The sequence below is a fragment of the Muscardinus avellanarius genome (assembly GCF_963383645.1).
Source record: "Muscardinus avellanarius genome assembly, chromosome: 14".
Lineage (NCBI taxonomy): Eukaryota > Metazoa > Chordata > Mammalia > Rodentia > Gliridae > Muscardinus > Muscardinus avellanarius.
In genome coordinates, this window is record NC_137800.1 from 46,801,952 (window position 1) to 46,824,273 (window position 22,322).

Consider the following 22,322-nt stretch of genomic DNA (forward strand, 5'->3'; position numbering starts at 1 on the left):
CAGCCCTATTTATTAATTTTGAAATAGCGGTCTAAGTTGCTGAGGCTGACCTCAAACCTAATCCCTCTGTCTCAGCCTCTCAAGTACTATAATTACAAGTATGCCATCAGATCCAGATAGGATCTCTAGTTCTTAACATGGATTTCTTCAGATTTCCAGCTCCTTTTAAAGCCCCTCATCTTCTCTATAGACCCCTCATGTTCCAGTCAGTGCTACTGGCCTAATCTGCTATTCAGGGTGGGAGCCAATGTTGCTTGCCTTCCTCACTCCCCTGAAGAGCTGTTTCCAAGCCTCTGTTTCCATTGCTGTGCTCAGCTCTAGAATAACAAACAGCATAATAGATTGGATGCAGAGCCTTTTCTCTGAGGAATTCAACTATCCACACATTTTTATTAGATAAATTAAAGAATTCAAGTTCTGACTAATGCCTTCTTAGTGCTAAAATTTTGTCAGTTTCTGGAATCTCCAAGGTTTTTCTCTCCCCTCTGTCACCCTACCTTGCTTTCAGTTTTATTTTAAAGATAGTTGTGGTAGAAAAAAATTATCCTGCATGAGAAAAGGGAAAAAGAGGAGCAGAAGAGGCTTAGTGCTGACTTGGGTGCTGCAGCAGTCATGTGGAGAGTGACAGCTTGGGTCTCGGCCAGTAGAACAGCTAAGCTTTTCCATCTTCTCAGAAATGGTTTTAGTGCGAGGCTACGTGCATAAACTACACTTCCCTCTGATGCAGAGTGTAGCTCTGGGAAATTAATTTAACCTTTCAGTGGGCCAACTGTGAATGATAGATGCCAAGATGTTGCTCCTATAATTTTATGACAGCAGGAACACTTGAAACATTAGCAGTATCTGGGAAAAATATAGTGACCTTACAAAGGTGACACTTCTGGCTACTGCTAAAACTGTAGCAGTATTTGAGTAGAGCTTTCTGGTTTGTCATAAATATATGCCCTCTATTTACTCTGAATCTGAACTCTTCAGTTCATTCTGGGGATTTCAGAATCAGATGTTGGCATCTTCCAGTCTGTGAGCCGTTGGTGATGGGGGCCAGGTTTTTATGTGCAGGAAAGCCAGATGGCACCTCATTTGCTTATGACTTCTATTTGCCTTCTTCCTTCTCATATTTCTTTTGTTACTTCTAAGAAGGGATCTGCACGTGCTAGTATAGACATTATAGGAGTTGGAGTTACCCAACAAGAGAAGGCAATTTTGGAGAAAATTAGGGTAACCTTCCATTTTCTTGGCTACAGGAGGAAAATCTCTATGCCTTGGAGTGAAGATTCAGGTTCTCCCAGGAATGCCAAAGTAACTACCAATGGATAAAACATTGTCATATTCTCAAGGCAAGAATTTTCCAGAAGGGCAACAGGTAAATGGATATCATTTAAATTAATGACATACTACCTTAGTTTTCTCATCTATTAAATGAGGTAAATAGAATCACTGGTGGACCAAAGTATTTTCCTGTTTCAACTATCTGAGAATTTGTTCCTTTATTATTATTGTATTTCATTGTTATTGTTAAGGGCTGATGATGCCTAAAATTATTCCTTACATTGCTATTTTTCCCTCAACAAATTATTTCTGATTTCCTCCTTTCTCCCTTCATATTTTATGTTCCATCTCAGCAAAAGACAAGAGGATCTTATCCTCCCCTGAATGTATTTCAGGTTTCATCAGTGACTGGAATTTTCTTAGGTGCGTACATTATCTTGTGAGGGCTTTACTCCCAACTAATCCTATCTCTTATATTCTAAAAAACCAATCCAAATAGTCTAGCTTTAACTTTTCAATAAAGTTTTATTTTTGTGTTTCCAGTTACTCATTCATATATTCTGTGTTTCTAGTTACCCATAATAGGAAATTTCATTTGGGAAAAACATCTTATCATGTAGAGCAATCCATAGATATTTTTCAAGCAGCTATTATACATCCAATGTTATGGGCTATCTGGAAAAGCATTGGATATCACCCCTGCTCTTAAGGATCTCAAATTGAAATTGGGGAGAAAAAATTACTGTATATTGGGCCAGCAAGCACTTGCTGAGGGTGTATTTGTAAAAGATACCACAAAGCCTGATAGAAATGTAGCCATCTATCCAACTGCCCAGAATGTCTTACTTATATCTGTTGCACTGGTATAATTAACATAAATCATTCTGATGATCTTCAAAAATGACCTACCTTTGAATGATAAATTCTGTGTGTTTTAATGATGAGTAGCAACAGGGACTTTATGTATTCGTCTATGGGTCTGAAGTCAACAGAGAAAATTTCCATAGTAACTAAGTGATGATGGGTGCTTGTTAACACAAAAAAGGCATTGTCACACCCTGTGTATATTTTAGTTTGGATGAGGCAATTTCTTCCACTACCTGTGATATTTAAATAGACTATACTGTGTCTTGTTGGTTAATCTAATACATAGGATTATTATCTGCCAGTTCAAGTACTGATCTCTAGGATAGACTTAGCTTATTGCTGAGACATGTCAGATCTCTCATGTATGGGAAATGGATCAAGAAGCAGCCTTAAGGAATGGGAAGAGACAAAGCCACAAATGCATGTGTAGTCTGCATAAAGAAAAGGGACCTGAGGTTTTTTTCAGCTCAGCTCAACAACCATGCCTGAGCATCTATTCCATGTTTGGCACTGGTTCTTGAGTCAACAGGGCAGAAATAATTTTATGAGCAAAGATTAGAGGTAGAAAATAGCCCAGCATATGGACAGATCATCAGGCATGTTTACCATTGGCAGAAGCATACAGTGTGAGTCAGAGAGTGGCAGGGAGTATAGCTGTGGTTGCAGGCAGAGGCCAGATGATGGAGAGCCGGCATCAACAAGCACCCTGCTTCTATGTTTGGAAAAGAATAGTACCTCAGATGTAGATTCATCCCTAAGGTTCTCACTGCCTTGGAAGCCACCACATTTACAGCAAGATGATCTGTTTTTCAGGATGCTGCTGATCTCTGAAAATCTTTCCACTTTATCCATTGCTTTGTCCAAATCTAAACTGTTCACATTATCAGACTTAGCAGTGCTTATGAGACAGTTTTTGGATATCTGGTACAAATGTGCTGTCTAGAATAACCATTCTAGGCAGATGTCCCCATGCTCAGTGTCAACTCTAGGTGCTATAGAAGAACTGGTACAGCAGGGACAACTGATCGATGTGGGTCAAAGTAGGGGTGTTTGTGTTCTTCCAGAATGTGCAGCAATTGCTGTCACTGCTCAGCTGGCACTGAGGATCCTGCCTGTTCTTTGATTGTTCCTTTGATTGGACTTGGATAGTTCAAAAGGGCAGGTAACCCAGCTTGGAGTATCATCCCTAAGCCTTTGGCTCTTCAACTCCCTGCTACTCTGAACTGCAACGTGCAGAGCAGGTGATTTTATTTACTCTGCCAGTGCAAGTTCTTGGCAATAGCAGACAGTTTGGGATCAGCATTGCCCCAAAAGACAAAATGTAAAACTAGCATAAAGAACTATCTCCAATCACGTGAGAAAGACATGCCAACAAAGATTCTTTTCAATGAAGAGAAGAGAATTCTTAGCAAATAGATGACTTAGAACTTTTAAAATCAAGTGCACATGTTTGTTTTCCACTTTGCTAGACACAGGCACTAAAAATGATATTGGCAAGAACCTCTGCCTTTTGGCCCATCTTGTGCAAAAATTTCTCTCTTCACTAACTCACTTCAATATGCTTCTTAAATTAATATTTTTCTTCTCTCTTGCAAATGTCTGAGCAGTGTTCATTTGGTGCAGAGTCAAAGATGAACTAAGGGAGTATAGCAAAGCATTCTCCTCTGAGGCCTGCAGAGATCCCAAGAGATGGAAACCATCTCGACCAAGGAAGGTTATTGGGTCAACTTGTGGACCATGCTGGGTCATGTGGACATGGACATTCTACCTCCTACCTATACTCCCTGTACTTTTTATTTTTTATGTTGAAATATGGTCTTGCTAGGTTGCTGAGAGTCTCACTAAGTTGCTCAGGCTGGCCTTGATCCTGTGATTCTCCTGTCTCAGCCAAGTTTTGGGATTGCAGGCATGTGCCATTATACCTGGCTGTTTATGACTATTTTTAATTGTGACTCACTTGAAAGAGAACTCTCACACTGTCCTTTCATTTCAATTCATGTTTCGTTGTCATTTACACCAATGCTACGCTTAAGTATTAGGTCTCTTATGGCTTGAGAAGCTGGATACAGAATGTAAATCAACATATTACTTCATTCGTAAAGAAAGGCAGACTCTAAAAATCAGCCAGCCAAACCTCAGTGCCTTTGGTGAGGCAGTTGCCATATATTAAGGTGGAAACTTCTTTCCTTGATGTGTTATGGGAACCATTGCAGACCACATCTGTCTGCAGGCTGCACTTTGAGAAGTGCTGACACATATGTGACTGCCACATATGCCATGTTTACAAATCTGAACCATCTGTAATTATCAATCTATCCTAAATTAAAATTTTATTTTAATTTATTTTGAAACCATTCAAATGTATGGAAAAGTTACAAGAATGATACAAATAATTCCTATATGTCTTTCATGCAGACCCCTTTTAAGTTTGGCTTGTGTGGTACTTGGAATCAAAGGGGCCAAGTCATAATCACATAATCTTATTTTCCCTTCACTGAGAACTAACTCCTGTGAGTGTGTGTGTGTGTGTGTGTGTGTGTGTGTGTGTGTGTGAGACTGAAGATTGAACCTAGGGACTTTCTCCCTCTAAGCTATACCCCTAGCCCTATGATATTTTCAATTTGAAACAAAGTCTTGTTGCAGTCTCCATGGCTGGGCTTGAAAACTGCAATCCTCCTGTGTCAACCTCCCAAATATGGGATTATAGGTGTGGGCCACTATGACAGCTGGGACTCTGAGTTTGATCAATCTTCACCTTTCTGAAGATTGCAGTGTGTGTGTGTGTGTGTGTGTGTGTGTGTGTGTGTGTGTGTGTGTGTTACTGGGGATGTAATCCAGGGGCATTCTACCTCTGAGCTACATCCCCAGCCCTATTTTTTATTCTTTTTATTTTGAAACAGGGTCTCACTGAGTTGCAAAGAGCCTCACTAAGTAGCTGAGGCTGTCTACAAACCGTGATCTTCCAGGCTCAGCCTCTGAATGCTAGGATTACTAGCATGTGCCACCACGCCTGGCATAAAGTTACTTTTTATTTTGGAATTACTAGGCCTTATGTAACCATTCCATTACCCATTCTACTCTCACCTACTTGTTTTAATGCCCATTGATGTTTTTTTGTTGTTGTTGTAACTATTACTGTGATATTTACCAAATGGTAGTTTCTATCTTTATTATTTAACATTCTTGTGTATGGAAGAACTATCTCATCTCCCATTTTTAAATTAATTTGCTTATTAAACAATTCATTATAATCTATTATTCAGTGGCTTTTATTAATTTAATATTGCTAATTATTTTGAAGCTCAAATTGACCCAGATTTTGATAGACTCCTATGGAGATGGCTTCCATTTTTTTTTTTAACATATGGCTCACATTCTTTGAGCAATTTCTTTACAACATTGTTCCAAGCTGCTTTATGCTTTCCCTGCCCTGGCTCTGAATGAGCCAGTTCTCCAAGGGCCTTGTTTCTTTTTCATAGAGAACAATATTTAGAAGCCCATCTGGGTGCTAGATTTGCCATTTGTTCCTGCAGTGTTTCTCCTCCCAGGCTCCCTCAGTGGGCAGAGGTAGGACATATATCCATTTTTATATATATACAAGAACCAACACATGCACGTTTGGGGCTATACTTCTGTTTTTCTGGGCCTTCTTACCCTTACTATGTGAATTTGCCATTCTCTCCACTACACAAGGCTGCTTCGCACCTGCTCTGTCACTGTCCTTGACAATGTCACACCACCAGCTGTCACCGGCTGGCTGCCCTGCTTTCTTGCTCCAATACGACCTTTGCCCTGGCCTCTCACAGCCCCTGTTTGGGCCTGCCTAATGAATGTTGGGTTAAATTAGGACAGAGAAGAAGTAAGTCACATTATTGTTTCTTCATTAGAGGAAAAGGTAAGCAGAGGCCAAGTTAGGATTCCTTGCATGGGTTCTTCCTTTGTTCTCTTTAGGATTTAAACTATAAGAAACAGTCTACCAGTATGGTAGGAATGCTGAAATAAAATGGTCTTAAGTACCTCTAAGTCTACTTTAGAATGACAATCATGGCCAGGAGGGTGGGAGGGTGGTACTTGTGAATTCTTCAGTGTCTTGGCTCTAGCAGCAGGAATAGAGCTGTCAGTGCTGGGTTTAATGTTACTAAATCAGCAGAATGCTTGTCAACTGGTCTAGACATGCATCATGACTAATGAAATAAGAACAAGAAACAATTGATTTTTCAGTCGTACCAAGAGGTTGTTCTACTGGACCCATCATATGGGACAGTCTTGCATGGCAATGGCTCATCCCACTCAAATGCCAGTGGGACAAGAGATATGTAAGAGATACAAGCATTTTTTTTAAGCCTCCACCAGATCAGAGCAAAACAACCATGACTACCAGACAGAAAAGTGGTGGTGGTGGCTGCTTCCACACCTTCTAGAAGCCCACCCATTATGTGTAGTTCCAAGTGAAACCTACAGTCCAGGTCCTAGTGCTGGTATATAGTACAACACTGACATAAAATGTCGAAGATTATGTGGTCCTGTGTTTTATCTTTCCCTCCCTCCCTCCCTCCCTCCCTTCCTTCTTTCCTTCCTTCCTTCCTTCCTTTTGTTCTCTTTCCTTCTCTCTCTCTCTCTCTCTCTCTCTCTCTCTCTCTCTCTCTCTCTCTCTCTCCTTCTGCCTAGGAACTGCAGTCCTCCAGTCTCAGTCTCCCAAATCCTGGGATTACAAGTGTGCACCACAATGTCTAGCTTATTTTTACCTTTGTTGATGGGTTCCTATTGTTGGGGTTGACTGTTACCTAATTATGAACTCACATTTCCTGTCACTTGATCCCAACCAACTTCAGGCTCCTTGAGGGCAAGGAGCAGGGTGTCATACATACGTAATCACTTGCAGTTGTTTTCATTTAGTAGTTGACTAATAGCTGATGACTCAAAGTTTGATTTGTCCCAGCTAGACTGTGAACACTGGTGAGAACTTGTGTCTATTTTACTCCATAGTTCAGTCACTTCCATTTTTTCATATTTTAGATAGAACTCAAATCTAGAACTGTTATCAAAAGAAAGGAAAGTTTTCTATTTTATCTTCTCCCTCCATCCCTCCTTGCCTCCTTCCTTGCCTCTCATTTATAGTCTGGCAGAAGTTAATGTAAGAATGACCCTGATCTAGCTGGGGATACAGCTTTGCAAATTCAAGCTCAGAACTGAGAAGCAGGATATCCAGAGTTTGGACTAAAACTGGGCCCCAGTTGTAGGCCAGCTTCTGCCATAAATTTTCTGTTCAACTTTCAGCAAGTCCTCTAACCTCTGTGGGCCTCATGGTTTGCATTTGTAAAATGGTAGGCTGGACCTCATGGTCTCTTTACATCTGTGGCCACAGTTATTTTACTCAGGCCTTATAAAATACTAAATGATAGTATAGGATGGAAAAGAAAACTGTAATGAGGAAGACTGAGAGTGACAGTGTGGCCTATGATAATACTTCTAGGCCGCTCTCTGGACACCAAAATTCAGACTTCTCTCTCTCTTTTATTTACAGAAAGAGCAGAAGAAAGCATTAATAGTGTTTGTTTTCTTAGCCAGGAGGATAGAGGAGGCTGAGGTTCTGGAGATGGAGAAAGTGGTCTACTTAATTCTGCTTCCTTTCCAGGACACTGAAGTCTCACAATTACCCAAGACCTCTTCCTTCCCCTAGGGGGAAAAAAACTTGCAATGACTAGGCAACCCCACCCCCCTCAGCAACCTCTTCTAATACCCTGAGTTCTGGTCCCCTTTTAACAAAGTACAGTGATGAGTAATTTAGACTGAATGACTTGATATCTGACTGTCTTGATACTTTGCTTTTCTTTCCACAATTGTTTTTACTCCTGAGAAGTAGAAAAGCATTTTCTCAATAACTTCTCATTTGTCATTCTTGTATTAAAAATGACTATTTCCGCTGGGCGTCGTGGCACACGCTTGTAATCCCCGCACTTGGGAGTTGGAGACAGAAGGATCGTACAGGATCGAAGCCAGTGCACTGGCTTAAGAGACCCTGTTTCCAAATAAAAAATATAAAATTGGTCTGGGAGTGTAGCCCGGAGGTGGAAGGGTTCCATCCCCAGTACCACTAAAAAAAGAAAGAAAAAGAAAAAAGACTGTATTTCTTATAAACTGTCTTAAATCTCCTTTAAAAGTGACTTGTAGTGCCGGGCGTGGTGGCACACACTTGTAATCCCAGCATTCGGGAGGCTGAGACCTGGAGGATCGCGGTTCGCGGACAGCCTCAGCTACTTAGTGAGGCCCTCTGCAACTCAGTGAGTCAGTGAGACCCGGTTTCAAAATAAATAATAATAAAAAAAATAGGGCAGGGGGTGTAGCTCGGAGGTCAAATGCCCCTAGGTTCCATCCCCAGACCCGCCAAAAAAAAAAAAAAAAAAAAGTGACTTGGAAATAACTTTTAAAGTAATGGTGCTATAAGTGTTTAATAGGTTTTGTGCTGTAGTAGCAATAAAAAGCAAGGGTCATAAAATCGTAAGATTACAGATTATAGGAATCAGAAAAAACAGCAGAGAATATGTGAATCACTATTTTTTCAAACTGTAATTTTAAAACTTTAGTGGGTCCTGGAAGGAATTTAATGAGTTACAACAAGTATTTTTTTTTTTAAATAGAATATAATAGAAAGTACAAGAGTACATCACACTTAATAAAGTTTTGCTTAATGAAAGTTTTGTTTAGGCAAGTTCTGACATGTTTAAAATATCAAAGTTATTAAACTATGAAAATAAGAACTTTGCAAAGCAGACAAGAGTATTTATTATACCAAGCAGGATTCTTTATGATTGGTTAATGTGATTCTATTTATTTTAGAAATAGTCCTTGGAAAAATCTGCTGAGAAAACTAATTTGTTAAGTATTTATTGTGCCCGACTATCCAAGAGAGCATGAAAAAATAGTTAATTAAATTGTTATTTATTAGGCCCTTTAACTATTAAAGATATTCAATTTGTAATTTAAAATCTCTCAAAAAGGGAAATATCTAGGCACAGGGTGTTTTGGTGGTGAGTTCCACAAAATATTGAAAGAAAAAAACATTAATGCTATATACTTTTCTGGAAACTAAAAGGGAGAGAACATTTTTCATTGAATTTTATGAGGCTAGTATTAACCTAATACCAATGCAGTTATGACCTAGATATGAAAAACCTCAACACAATATTGGCAAATCAGATCTAGCAACAGATGAAAAGAATCATACACCATGACCAAGTTCATTTCAGGCATGCAAGACTAGGTCAACATTAAAAAATCAGTCCATATAATCCAATATAAAGAAGAAAAAAGTTTCATGATCATATCAATGGATACAGAAAAATGTTTGACAAAATTAGACACTAAATCATGATTAAAAAAGAACTCAGCAAATTTGGACTACAAGTAACATCATGCTTAATGATGAAAGACTGCTTTCCCTCTAAGATCAGGAACAAGGCAATGATGACCACTTTTACCACTCTTATTCAACATGGTACCAGAAATTATAGCTACTTCAAGTATGCAAGAAAAAGGAATAAATAGCATACACAGAGAATGCTATAGCTTAAATATGAAGCATCCCTCAAAGACGCTTTGTTGAAGGGAAACATGAGATATCCTTGTGGTGAAAATTTTCTGAATTTTGATTAGATTAATGTCATCATCCTGGTTGTGATGTTGTACTATGGTTTTTCCAGGTGTTATTAGTGGAAAAAACTGGGCAAATGCTACATGGACTATCTATATTATTTCTTACAGCTGCATGTAAATCTACAATTACCTCAGGATAATAGTTTAGTTTAAAAAAGAAATATGCAGGCTTTCTGTTTGTGTTTAGTTTGATGCAAGTAAATGTAGTTTAAAAATGTATAGTTTTATGCTGGGTGTGGTGGCGCACGCTTGTAATCCCCGCGTTTGGGAGGCAGAGACAGGAGGATTGCGCAGGTTTGAAGCCAGTCTTGCTGGCTTAAGAGACCCTGTTTCCAAATAAAATATAAAATAGGTTTGGGAGTGTAGCCCAGAGGTAAAAGGGTTCCATCCCCAGTACCACCAAAAAAAAAAAAAAAAAAAAAAGCATAGTTTGGCTGGGGGCATAGTTCAGTGGTAGAACACTTACCAGGGCATGCGGCTCTGGGTTCAATTCTCAGCACAGGAAAAAAAAAAAAAAAAAAAATATATATATATATATATATTTTTTTTTTTTTGGGGGGGGGGAAAGACTGAAATAACTACTGGAGGATTTAAACTACCTTGGTAACAGTAATATGTCTTTTATTTCTATATTCCCTCGAGTGTTTGGCCCTAATCAGAACCTTGTATATAGAAGCACTCAATAATTTATGTATATGTATTATTAGTAGTATAAACAGAAGTTGCCTTGTAAAGTAGTTTCTGAATGTTAAGTTGCATATATACAACTATCAACAACACAATGTAATTCTGTAAAATATTTTTGTGAAAGGAGATGAATAATTATGATTGATAACCAAAACATAAGTGGAATTCTTTTGCACAATATGGGGTTAAACAGTTGTATTTACCCTACAGAAGACTTGTTAGTCTTGTTTTCAGGTTATCCATAAACTGCATTTGTGAGCATAGGACACAGAAGAAAAGGCTGTTGTAAGAAAAGGCTCTCTCCCGCATTTCTGTAGCCGGGTAAGTGTTTCAAGGGTCTGGGGAGGGGATGGTTGCAGTTCCCTATTTCCTGCTTTGCTACAGGATGCCCTTTGGGTAGCTTTGTATTTATTTTCTGCGCTCTGGAGTTGAGCTCAGGACCTTGCACAAGAACTCTGCCACTAAATCTCACTCCCACTGATGGCAGCTCCTTTTCTGTTTGCACAGATTAGTGTCAGGCAGTCAGAGGCAGGGTTAGTACAGTGGTAGAGTGAGACACACGTGCTGTACCTTTTACATTCTGTCTAGCATATGTGAAACCCTGGGTTCCATCTCCAACACAAAAAGAACAGATTTCATGAATTGTAAAACCAGCGGTTGCTGGTTTTAGAGTTACTAGCGCTGAGATTAATGTCTGCCTTCCTAGTCTGGGAAGACGTTGGAGGGACTAAGATGGGAAATGAGTGATACTGGGAGGTGCCGAAGGACAAGTGTCTGTGTACCTTGGCAGACAGCAGCCCATTCATTGGACCTTGTTGCCTTCACAAGGACAGAAGCTCCTAAGAGCTAGGGAAGCTCTGGGGGCAGAGCCACACTATTTGAAAGCAGAAAATGAACCGGTGTGAGGGGGATTTTTTTCAGATTTTCATTTTTATTTACAAAGTCTCTCTCTCTCTCTGATATAATAATGAATAATATAAGGTGTGAGAGTACCAGGTAGTAAGGCGATTGATGAGAAAGCATTTGTAGAATTCAAGTTAATGAAGGCTTAACGCAGGAGCAAATATGCAAAGCTGTGTTAAAAAGAAATTATAAAAAATATTTGGGTGCTATCTCAATGTTTGGTCCAACAAATAATTGTCTAGTGGTAGTTAATAAAGATAATTTATAATAATGTGTTATAATAATGATAAAGTCAGTAACATTTCACCTAAGTAATCTTACTTTCAGATGGCCTAATGTCCACCAAAAGGCAATCGACTAGGTGGCTCTAAAAGTGAGTGCAATAGCCAATTTCTTTCTGGCAAACTCTAGCAGCACAGGTTGTCAAGCCTGGTGGTTCTAGTTTCTCTGGAGGAATTCTCAGAGATGAATGTTGCAAAACTAACCTCTTTGGGCGATGGAGAATTTAGATATCAGTGCTTCTTACAAACCTTAGCAAGCATGGCAGACTCAATTGCAGCTCTGGGTAATGGTAAATATCATCAGGAGGACACACAGAGTGTAAAAGTTAGAGCATGTGTGCCAGCAACTCCTCGTGGCCTCGAGGAAGGGAGAGGGACCTACCCTCCAAGGGAGGCTCCGTGGAGATAAATGACCACCTCCTTGGTCTCCTCAGGTTCTTCAGGTCTCTCGAACTTGATGAACCAGAGAAAGATGAGCCAAGACTCTACAGCAGTAGTCAAAATTCCCAGGAGCACTTTTGGAATTACTTCTATGGGGACAGAGTTTTGAAATGCTGCTAGATTGGGACTTGGTGTGTCTGTCTGCAGTGAGCAGCTTCTTTGGGAGATTTGCCATGCCCTAATTATTGGACACAGGGTTGAAATGGGATGGAGGAAAATGGTAGTAGAAAATAAGCCCAAATCCCTAATAACCCCCTTTCTCTGAAACAAGCTACTGTTGATAGTGAATTGACTGGAATTTCCATGGACTTTTGGCCATCAGCACTACAACTAAAAATCATAAAACCCAACCAATAAAAACATACCTAAACCACAAACTAAATCACCACTCTTGTTATAATTCATCCAAAAGAGAGAGGGGAAAAACACTTTCCAGCCAGAACTGATCACTGTACCAGACTATCCTGGGATTTCTGAGTTTTCCAAAGGTCTAGGAAGAACCCAAATGACTAGCAGAGAATAGGTGGGCACCAAGAGGGTTCATGCAGAGGTTTTATCCAGGATGCTCCTAGGATACACTGCGTGCTCCAAGATAATTAGTAGCACCAGTTTTCTTGTTCTCAAAAGTGTCCCAGTTTGGGCTATAAATTATAATATTGCCCAAGATAAATAAACAAATAGATAAATAACAGCAATCAACTGAAAATAAGCTCTTGCTTTCATACATTAACAAGTCACTCTCAATTCTCTTCCTATATAATTGTTTATCAGGATGAATAAACTATGGAAATGACACATTCAGTCCTGCCCTGGTTTTTTATGGCCCATGAGCAAGAGAAATGATTTTTAGTTTAGTTTTTCTTTTAGGGTTTTCAAATAAAAACAAAAAATAGGTAAAATAGACTGTATGTGGCCCATTAAACCTAAAATATTACCATCTAGTACTTTATTTAGAAAAACTGTTGCTGATCCCTAGTCTAGCTACCTAAGTCTTGTAGCTTTCGGTGTAATACTAGAATCTTAGATCATTTACTGCTTTCTAGGGAGGAAGGTGACAGTTCTGTATCTTTGTTCTTTGTCGAACCCAAGGTCCAGCATGTTCGATGCTTGAGACACGTGTGTGTTTGTGGGGTGGCATCAACGCCAGCATGTTGGTAGCCACAGAAACCTATGAGGACCACAAAGGGCACCTGTTGAGCCTCTCTCCCTCTCTTTCCACGTCCAAAAGATAGTGACAAGAAGGAAGAGGAAAGAAGTTTGGTTCAAGCCTCCCTGTCCTGCACTATGCAGGGGTTCTGTTCTGAAGAAAGGGGGTGGGGGAAGTGGCAAAACCTTGCCTCTCTCAGTGGTTTCTTTCCATTGATCACATCCTGAAATCTAACTGGGTCCTCAGAGATTCGCCTCTCTTCCTTCAAATTTTTATGCTTGCACATAGCCTGTGGCCCCTGTACATGCTAAGGAAGCCCTTGGGAAGGATATGCATTTTCCTGCATGAACATGACCCTGTTTACTTCTGCCCTGAGAACTGCACTGTGCCAGAAAAAAGGACTACTTTTCAGAATCACCATATTGACCTCTTAGCTCTGTAAAATTGACTATAATTCAAAGGGGACAGTTCTTGGAAAAAGAAAAAAAGAGAACTGCTGTTCTCCTGATGGGCTTATGACCCAAGGAAATTTGTTCAGGCCCTTCATCTCTTTTTCCTTATCTCTTTCTCCATAGAAGTGATCTCTCTCTCTCCTCTCCCTCCTATCCCTTTCTTTTTCTCATATTCTTGCCAGCCTGAATACTGATATTTCATGAACTCCACGTGATTGCCTGGAATATTCTTCCCTCTTTGTGATTTTCAGGAATAATGCAATACTGTTCATAGTACTTCTTGTAGGAGCTCATAGAAGCCTTTTAAAAGTGAGCATGGCTGGGTGTGGTGGCACACGCTTGTAATCCCCACGCTTGGGAGGCCGAGACAGGAGGATTGCATAGGTTCGAAGCCAGCCTCAGCGACTTAGAAAGGCTCTCAGCAACTTAGTGAGACCCTGTTTCCAAATAAAATATAAAATAGGTCTGGGAGTATAGCCCAGAGGTAGAAAGCCTCTGGGTTTCATCCCCAGTACCACAAAAAAAAAAAAAAAGTGAGCATGTTGACAAATTCCAAAAGTATTCAGGTACTGCTAGGGCCCCTAGTTCCCTTTTTACTGCTCAACAGAGGCTTCTTGACAGGAGAAAGGAGGCCTAAGAGGGCAGTGGCAACTAAAGGCAGAACTCAGACTTCCTGATGTCCAAAGCCTTTCTGAAGTTCCCATACCCACTAGAGAACTTGTCAAGAGCAAGCCCCTGCTTCTTACAGATTGTGGGTCAAAAAGTAATGAGCTCTACCTCCTATGTGATGGATAAGCAGCAAATATTCAGCTGAATTGTTTAGAAATAGACACTATTCTGGGGACACTGCATTAGAAAAGTAGTTTTCTTTTAATCTTTGGCTCCAGCCATCTTGGAGATTAGGCAATGATTTAATAGTTAACAAGAACCAGACTAAAGCTCACAGAATAATAATCACAAAAACCAATGTTATCTTCTCCCTTCTTATTTCTGTAAAGGCATACGAAGGAAAGTATTTAAAAAATTTTCAGAAAGACTGCATTTATGAAGCTCACTTTTATATTTATACTCTAGCTGCTAAGCTGCTATTATGGTTTGAGTATGAGGCATTCCAGAAAGACTAATGTATCTGGTCCCCACTGTAGCACCATTCAGAGGTGGGAATTTGGGTAAGTGATTGGACCATGAGGGCTCTGACCTCATTCCTGTATTGATCCACTGAAGGAGTCATATTTGACACCATTATTGGGGGGGCGAAAGCTGTAGGTGATGAGGTCTGAAGCAGGTAGGTCAGGGGACTGTATCTTGCCCCCTCGTCCCTTGTTCTTTCTCTTTGTTTCTGGTTGCCATGAGCTGAGAAGCCTTCCTCTGCCACTCCTTTCTGCTGTGATGTTCTGTCTCACCTCTAGGCCCAAAGCAATGGAGCCAGCTAACCACTGGACAGAAATCTCTGAAACTGTGAACCAAAATAAATATTTCCTCTCTAGTTTTTCTTAGGTATTTTGTCCTTAGAAAAGCTTAACACAGCTTTCATTCGTACACCCTGAAGAGCCACTACTGACTTTTCCAGGGCAGCAGAGGGCTGATGGATGTGAAGCATCTGGGGGCAGTTCACCCCTTTCTTCTTTCCCTCTATCCATTCTTTTCAGCTTTGAAATAAAACATCTCTGAAAATCTTACCTGGGGTGAATGTCCATTATCCAGTGGAGAAAGAAGGTCCCATCAGGAGCTTGTTCATTTTGTTGGTTAGAGTATGATCAAGCAGTTCGAAGCTGTGACAGCTACTCACGGTTTTCTTATTTGTCTGAACACACACATTCGTCTGAACATATTCCTCTGCGCTACACTTTAAGAGCAAGTGAGAGGGTGGAAAGAGCCATGACCTTGGGTCATTAAAAATAGGCATAGGATAGCAGTGGTTCCCGTACCTCTTCCCTGGCACTTACCTTCTTAGCTCTGATCAGCCTTCACTGCTAAAAAAAAAAACTAAAAAAGCAATGACCCTCTTCCTCCGTGCATTATGTTTTAGTACAACCACTGACTGTGTGATCTACACTTTGGGAAACCTAAGGTCTGTATGCGAAAACACACTGATGTAGAATATCCCTCCACTTCTTCTGGCTCCAAGAATAGAAGGACAGTTTCTGTTTCAGTTTGGTTTTCTATCTTTATTACATTATTATTATTATTTTTTTTTGCTTTTGAGATGGATACAAACCACTCTCTTATAACACACACACACACACACACACACACACACACACACACACACATTATTGTGATTTTAAAGTGCATTTCCCTTTTAACTTTGTGTAAAAAAATATTTATTTAAAAATGCAGAAATTTCTTGACAAGGCACTTTTAGGCATAAAATGAAAAAGAGTTCTACATTCACACTGAAGTAAAAGTGAAACATCATCACAGCTATATTCTTGAAGTTCTCCCAGGCTCAATAGTCTACAGGAACCCATCAACAAAACTATAAAACCATTTGCAGCTTTGCAACTTGGGTTGTAATGCTTTACCACCATAAACAGAAAAAAATCTTCCTGCTCCCTGTGTATTTTCCAACTTCAGAAAATTAAGAGAAGTTGACAAATTGTTTCTAGGTGATGTTGTAAGATTCCATTGTATGTAAGATCCCATTAAATGTGTAACTTATTCTGTTCTTTTGGTACTGGGAATTGAACCCAAGTACCTCTGAGCCACATCCCCAGCCCTGTTTCATCTATTTATTTTTATTTTAAAAACAGAGTCTTATTAAGTTGCTCAGAGTCTTGCTAAATTGCTGAGACTGGCCTTGAACCTGTGATCCTCCTGTCTCAACCTCCCAAGTACTAGGATTAAAGGTATGCAAAACCACACCCTGGATATGTGTAACTTTTTATCTCCAATTCAGGGATCATGACAGAAGACAGGAAAGACAATTAGATACAGGTCCTCCCAGAGCAAAGAGTCACCAGGACTATATCCAGGGCAGGATTTTTCAAAACAGAAACAAGTAAAAGAGGTTTTCATTTAGTGTCCCTTGAGAGAGAAGACCTATAAAATGGGTACTTCTAAAGAAAATAGGTATATATGGCCCATTTAAAATCCAAGTGACAAAAAGTAATGTTTGCTTTGAAAAAGCAAATAATACATTGATTGAAAATCACAAAGCAATAAAAATTTATATCTTTAAAAAATGTATTAGGTTTTATCACCATTTAAATATCTTAGAAATAAATTTTACCACAGAAGCACTGTTTTAGTTTCTGGAGAACAGTACAGATTCACATTTCTTACCAGCAATTCTATAACAAGACCACTTTTTAAAAAGCCCACTCACATGCTTCCTATCTCTCAAGAAACACTGAAAGCTTACTTATTATATATCTATACATTCCAGCTTATTTATTGCATCCAATTTGTAAAAGCACTCCAGGACACTTTAGGAAATAAATATGAAACAAAAATGAAGTTGTTCCCCATTCCTGGGCCACAGCATCTGACAGCACAGTTCTGGACAACTGCACAGTGACAGGTGATTGGTCCTTTTGGGAAACCTCAGAAAGACAATGGGACCGGGGGCCATTGAAAAACAGCTTTGTGCAGGGAAATCTACAGGTCAGGTTGTAGTGAAGTCTCTAGCTAAGGAACCAGTCATCCTCTGAAGTGTGGAGGCCTAACCACTGATGGTAAGCTTTGAAATAAGGGCAGAGTCTATCAATATAGCTGCCAACACCATCTGAGAGAATCTTGACACAAAGTGGGCCAAAATGAGGAGGACTGTGCCTGTGCTAGGGACCAAAGACAGTTCTACCTTGATGAATGACATCCCTAATGAGGGAAGTCAGGCAAGCCGGTTCTTTTATGGGGAAGAAGGGTCTTTGCAAAGCAAGTGAGGACTTGTCTTCTGAACTGAGCAGTAGGGTGAGCACACCAGGTGTGTGGGCCTGGGGCTTACAATCAGTGCCCCCAGAGAAAAAGCTGGAGTGAGCTGGGGGCAGGGAGAGTTTATGACTGCTTCAGAGGAGATACTTATCACTGACTTACCATATTTCAAATTTTGACATGGGAATGTCTCAGGATCACTATTATACAAAATGAACAGATGTTACTCTAGAGTCACTTGAGGCCCCTTTCTTCTGAACACAGAAAGATCCCTAGTCTGGATACTTGTAAATAACACCGTACCATGTTCTTTTCCTGTTTGGGACAGGGCACTTTTTAACACTCTTAACAGGGAACAAAATTCAATGACCTACAGGAGATCAGTTTTGCTTCCATTTGAGTGAGATTTATGCTATCAATAGTTCTGATCACCAAATTTGTAACATGAAATGTGACATAAGGTATGCCTAGATGAAAAACAGTTCTGCCAAACATCAGCATAAGATAACATGATTTCTCAATAAATTATAATATCAGGTAATCCCAAAATGCTACCCACTGGGGAGAGGCATAAAAACCAAAGTACTAGGTTGTTGACAAATAACAGCCAGTTTTAGGAACAAGAATTGCATTGAATATCACTTAGCATTTAAAAAATTAAAACATTTTAAAGTTCAAAACTAAAAAAATAAAAATAAACTCCAACCAAAAAAGCTCTAGGAGCCAAGGCACTTGATACCTGCCTAGAGACTGATGTACAAAGCTGCAGAAACCAGGAGGCCTTTTCCAATTCATCTGGAAGTCTCAAGCACAAGACTCTGCTGGGCAAGTTCCACAGCTGTGCTCTGCATCCAGGCAACTCTGCCCATCTTTCCTGCATGCCTTAGGAAAACCTCACTTTTAGAAAGATCAGGCAAAAAGAGAATCAAACAGTTCTTTAACACCAAACTCACAAAACAAACAATGATAAAAAATAAACCAGAAAAAAGCAATTCAAATTTCTACAAATATGCATGTAAAAGTATTTTTTTAGACATCACTAAGTAAAAACTAATCTTGCCCAAGAAAAAAATATCACAGGTTTTGGGAATTCATCTGAAATGAATGTCCCAAGAGCCTCATAAATCATTAACCAACACACTTTAGTCCAATATGGTTAAGAACAATTAATCTCTGATACTTCAGAGTTGGCAAATATTTAAAATAAAATAGGAGATCTTGGTAAGGTTTTCCCACCATCCCTTTACATACCCAAACACCATAAATAAAAACACCCAAATCAATGTCCCTGGGTGCTTGTAAAGTATCCTGGATGTTGTATAACACAGAATAAAACCGGACATTTTCTGAAGGCTTTGAGGATACCCTGGATCTGCATATCAAATGTCCAAAACACAGCATAAAAGATGACTCTTCAGGAAATGAGACTTTCTATTCTTTCATAAAGAATAAGGTTTGCAAACCAGCCAAGCAAGTGAAAACAAATCTTGTCACTGAACCTCCTGGTGACTCAGGGCAAAAGTAAGTGCTTAGAAAGTTCCCCCAAAGCCAATAGGAAAAGCTAAAACTCATGACTGCCCTGCTTTGTCATGACTGTGCAATCTGCGATCCCACGCAGGAGCTAGTGCCTTTCCATACTGGTGTGTAGCTCTCTGCTGGAATATATTCATGATGTTAGGAACAGGGAAGAGGAAATGCCTGTCTTTGTTTCACCAGCCATTATCTTTTCCTGAACATCAGATGAGCAGAAGAAAATGAAATGTAAAAAGTGAACTTGCACAGAAAGAAGATCCCATCTCTCTTCTGTAGCTGCAATGGAAGCAGTGACAACAGGCCAGTGATCCCAGTGCAGAGATGATGGTGGCTCTGAGAAGACACAATAGCAGCAGCATGTGGGAAGGCCTGGCAGGTGGAGAACACTGAAGGTGAGTGGTGAGTTCCAATGAGGCAACTGGAACTGAGTGACTTTTGGTGACTGTCTTCCCACATCTGAATGCTGAGTAGAGACCAGGTCCCTCCAGCCTCGCCAGCACTGCCTGCAGGCTGGGTTTCTACCCAGACTTTCTTGCCACTATCCTGTTTAATCCCTTGTGGATGCTCTGGGTGCCACAGCGGACCAGCTCACCACTTCTCTGAGGAAGAAACCAGTTCTATCATCTACACCTGGCTGGATTGACTGGTTTAAAAAAAAATCAACAGGATCCTTTCTTTCCCCAAACTGTGCCTATTAGCAGTTGCTTTTGGCTCTTCTCAGGGCTCCTGCATTCCATCGGGGCCATACGTACAAATGGTAGTCACTAATAGTAAGGCCCTAGCTTTTCATAGCCTAAGTAACTAGGCCACTCCGGAAACAGACCATAGGCGCATCGAGGGCTTCCAAACTGGTCTAAAGATATTCCAAAATCAGACCCATTCTGTGGCGCTGCTGTCCCCTGAGTGGATTTCAGTTCAGCCTGGATGATCCTGTAGTTCTTGCCTTTGTTGCTGTCCCAGTATGTCTGGCCATTGCACTCATAGCACACAGCAAACTCCATTCTTTCATAAGATTGAATTTTCTCAGGTAAGCTGATGTCAAAGGAGAATGTGTCCCTGTCTGAACCAGCATAAGTGTCCTTCACATACTGACAAGGGAAGTCTGTGAAGCTCTTCCAAGTGTCGAATGTCATTCTTATTTTCACGATCTTCTCGAATGCGAGGTTCTGAACCTTCACTGTGCCTGCAATGGCTTTGTCCTTCAGCACACAGTTTTCGAGGCAGACATGGTTGGCCTGAAGTCGATTTCTAAAGTCTAAGTAATCTGCAGAAGGCTGTGAAAAATCCAAGACAAAGCTCTCGCTCTCTGCTGTCGTCAAACTCACAATGTTGTCTAGGAGCTCAGTGATGTTAAATGGAATATCTAATGGGTCATCAAATTCCGAGAACACTTTGACCATTGTCAGGGCCAGCCCTTGGTTGTCCGCGAAGGACACCCGCTTTTTCACCTTTTTCTCCTGGACTGCGGGGGCCACTACTCCACTGGCTTCATTCTTGCTGCCCAGCTGGATACAAGGTCTCAGCGGCTTGCTGGGCTTTGGCGAGACCTTGAAGGCAAAGCGCTCTCTGCGCAAGGAAGGGGCCATGCAGTTGTATCTGTACTCTATGTCCACAGCCATCGTGGGGCTAGATGAGTAGGCCAGAACCCTGGTAAAAGGGGAAAGAAAAAAACAGTGAAGAGATCAGAGAGATCCTAAATGCCTTGTGCTGGCAGACACTTGGCCAACTATGCTTCTTTTCATTTGGGCTCACTTGCTGCTGTTTGGAACTAACTCTGGTGCTATCTCACAGGTTTCAGGAAAAAATATGTATGTGCATGTCTCTGTGGGGGTGGTGTCTGAGGTTAAAACGAACAAAACCATGAGACCCTCTAGTTTTAAAACCAAGTTCACAGGTTTTTCTTTCAGGATGTCTTGGGCCCTTCCTTACACTAAAATGCCTCAGAGGATAATGAAAGGGTGTGATGTTTGTAGAATTTCTCACACTTATTTGACTAAAGAACCCTCCTTTTTGGTAAGGTATATTAAACAAACAGCTACCCTGAGAAAGATACCTTGGTAAATACTACTATTAATTATTAACTGAGAAGTAAAACTTGAATATATTTCTGGTGTAAGACATCTTTAATATATATACACATTGTGGAATGGTAGATCAAGCTATTTAACATTGGCATTACCTCATAGAGTTATCATTTTTATCGGTGTGTGTGTATGTATACATATATGTGTGGGGTGGATGAAAACACAACTTAGATCAGATAGATTCTAAATGCATGCTAAATTTGTTTTTTGCAGTACTGGGGATGGAACCCAGGGTCATTCTACCTCTGAGGTACACCACCAGCCCTATTTTTATTCTTTATTTTGAAATAGGGTCTCACTGAGTTGCAAAGGGCCTCAATAAGTAACTGAGGCTGGCTGAGAACCATAATCTTCCTGTCTCAGACTACCAGATGCTGAGATTATAAGCATGTGCCACCACACCTGGCTACTAATTTTCAAGTATATATTCTTATTAAGTATAGCATCATGATGGACACTAGATATCCTGAATTTATTACTCACCAAATTAAAACTTTGTGTTCTTTGACTGATTTCTTTCTAGTTTCCTCAAAACCCATTTCCTGGTAACCAGCCTTCTACTTTCTGTTTTAATGAGTTCAACTTTTTAGATTCCACATTAGTGAGAATATGAAGTATCTTTCTTTCTATACCTAACTTGTTAAACTTAGCACAATGTCCTCCAGGCTCATCTACAAATGACAAGATTTTATTTTTTCTATGACAGAATAATATTTTATTATGTATATATAACATAGTTCCTTTATCCATTCTTTCATTAATGTGCTCTCAGGTTGATTCCATATCTCGGTTTTGTGAGTGACATTGCAATAAACATGAGAGTGCAGGCATCTTTTCAACATACTAATTTTATATCCTTTGAATATATACCCTCTAGTGGGATTGCTGGGTCATAAGGTAATTTTATTTTTAATTTTTTTGAGGAAAACCCATTGTTTTCTTTAATGGTTGTTTTAATTTACATTCTCATCAACAGTATACAAGGGCTCCCTTTTCTCAACATCCTCTTCAATACTTAAGATTTTTTATTTTTTAATAGCTATTCTAACAGGTGTGGGGTAACATCTAATTGTAGTTTTAATCATACATACTATTTTAATTCAATAAAAAGAAGCGAATCATTAAATATTGA

The 22,322-nt window shown here is 39.9% G+C and overlaps 1 protein-coding gene across 1 annotated transcript; it reads right to left on the reverse strand.

Moving 5' to 3' along the window:
• Positions 1-19,870: 19,870 nt before the first annotated feature.
• PPP1R3B (protein phosphatase 1 regulatory subunit 3B) lies at positions 19,871-20,752 on the reverse strand (the record flags this gene model as incomplete). Its single annotated transcript, XM_080709761.1, has 1 exon — positions 19,871-20,752. Exon 1 carries the CDS (start codon positions 20,723-20,725, stop codon positions 19,871-19,873), a length of 855 nt encoding a protein of 284 aa, XP_080565887.1. The 5' UTR covers positions 20,726-20,752.
• Positions 20,753-22,322: the final 1,570 nt, after the last annotated feature.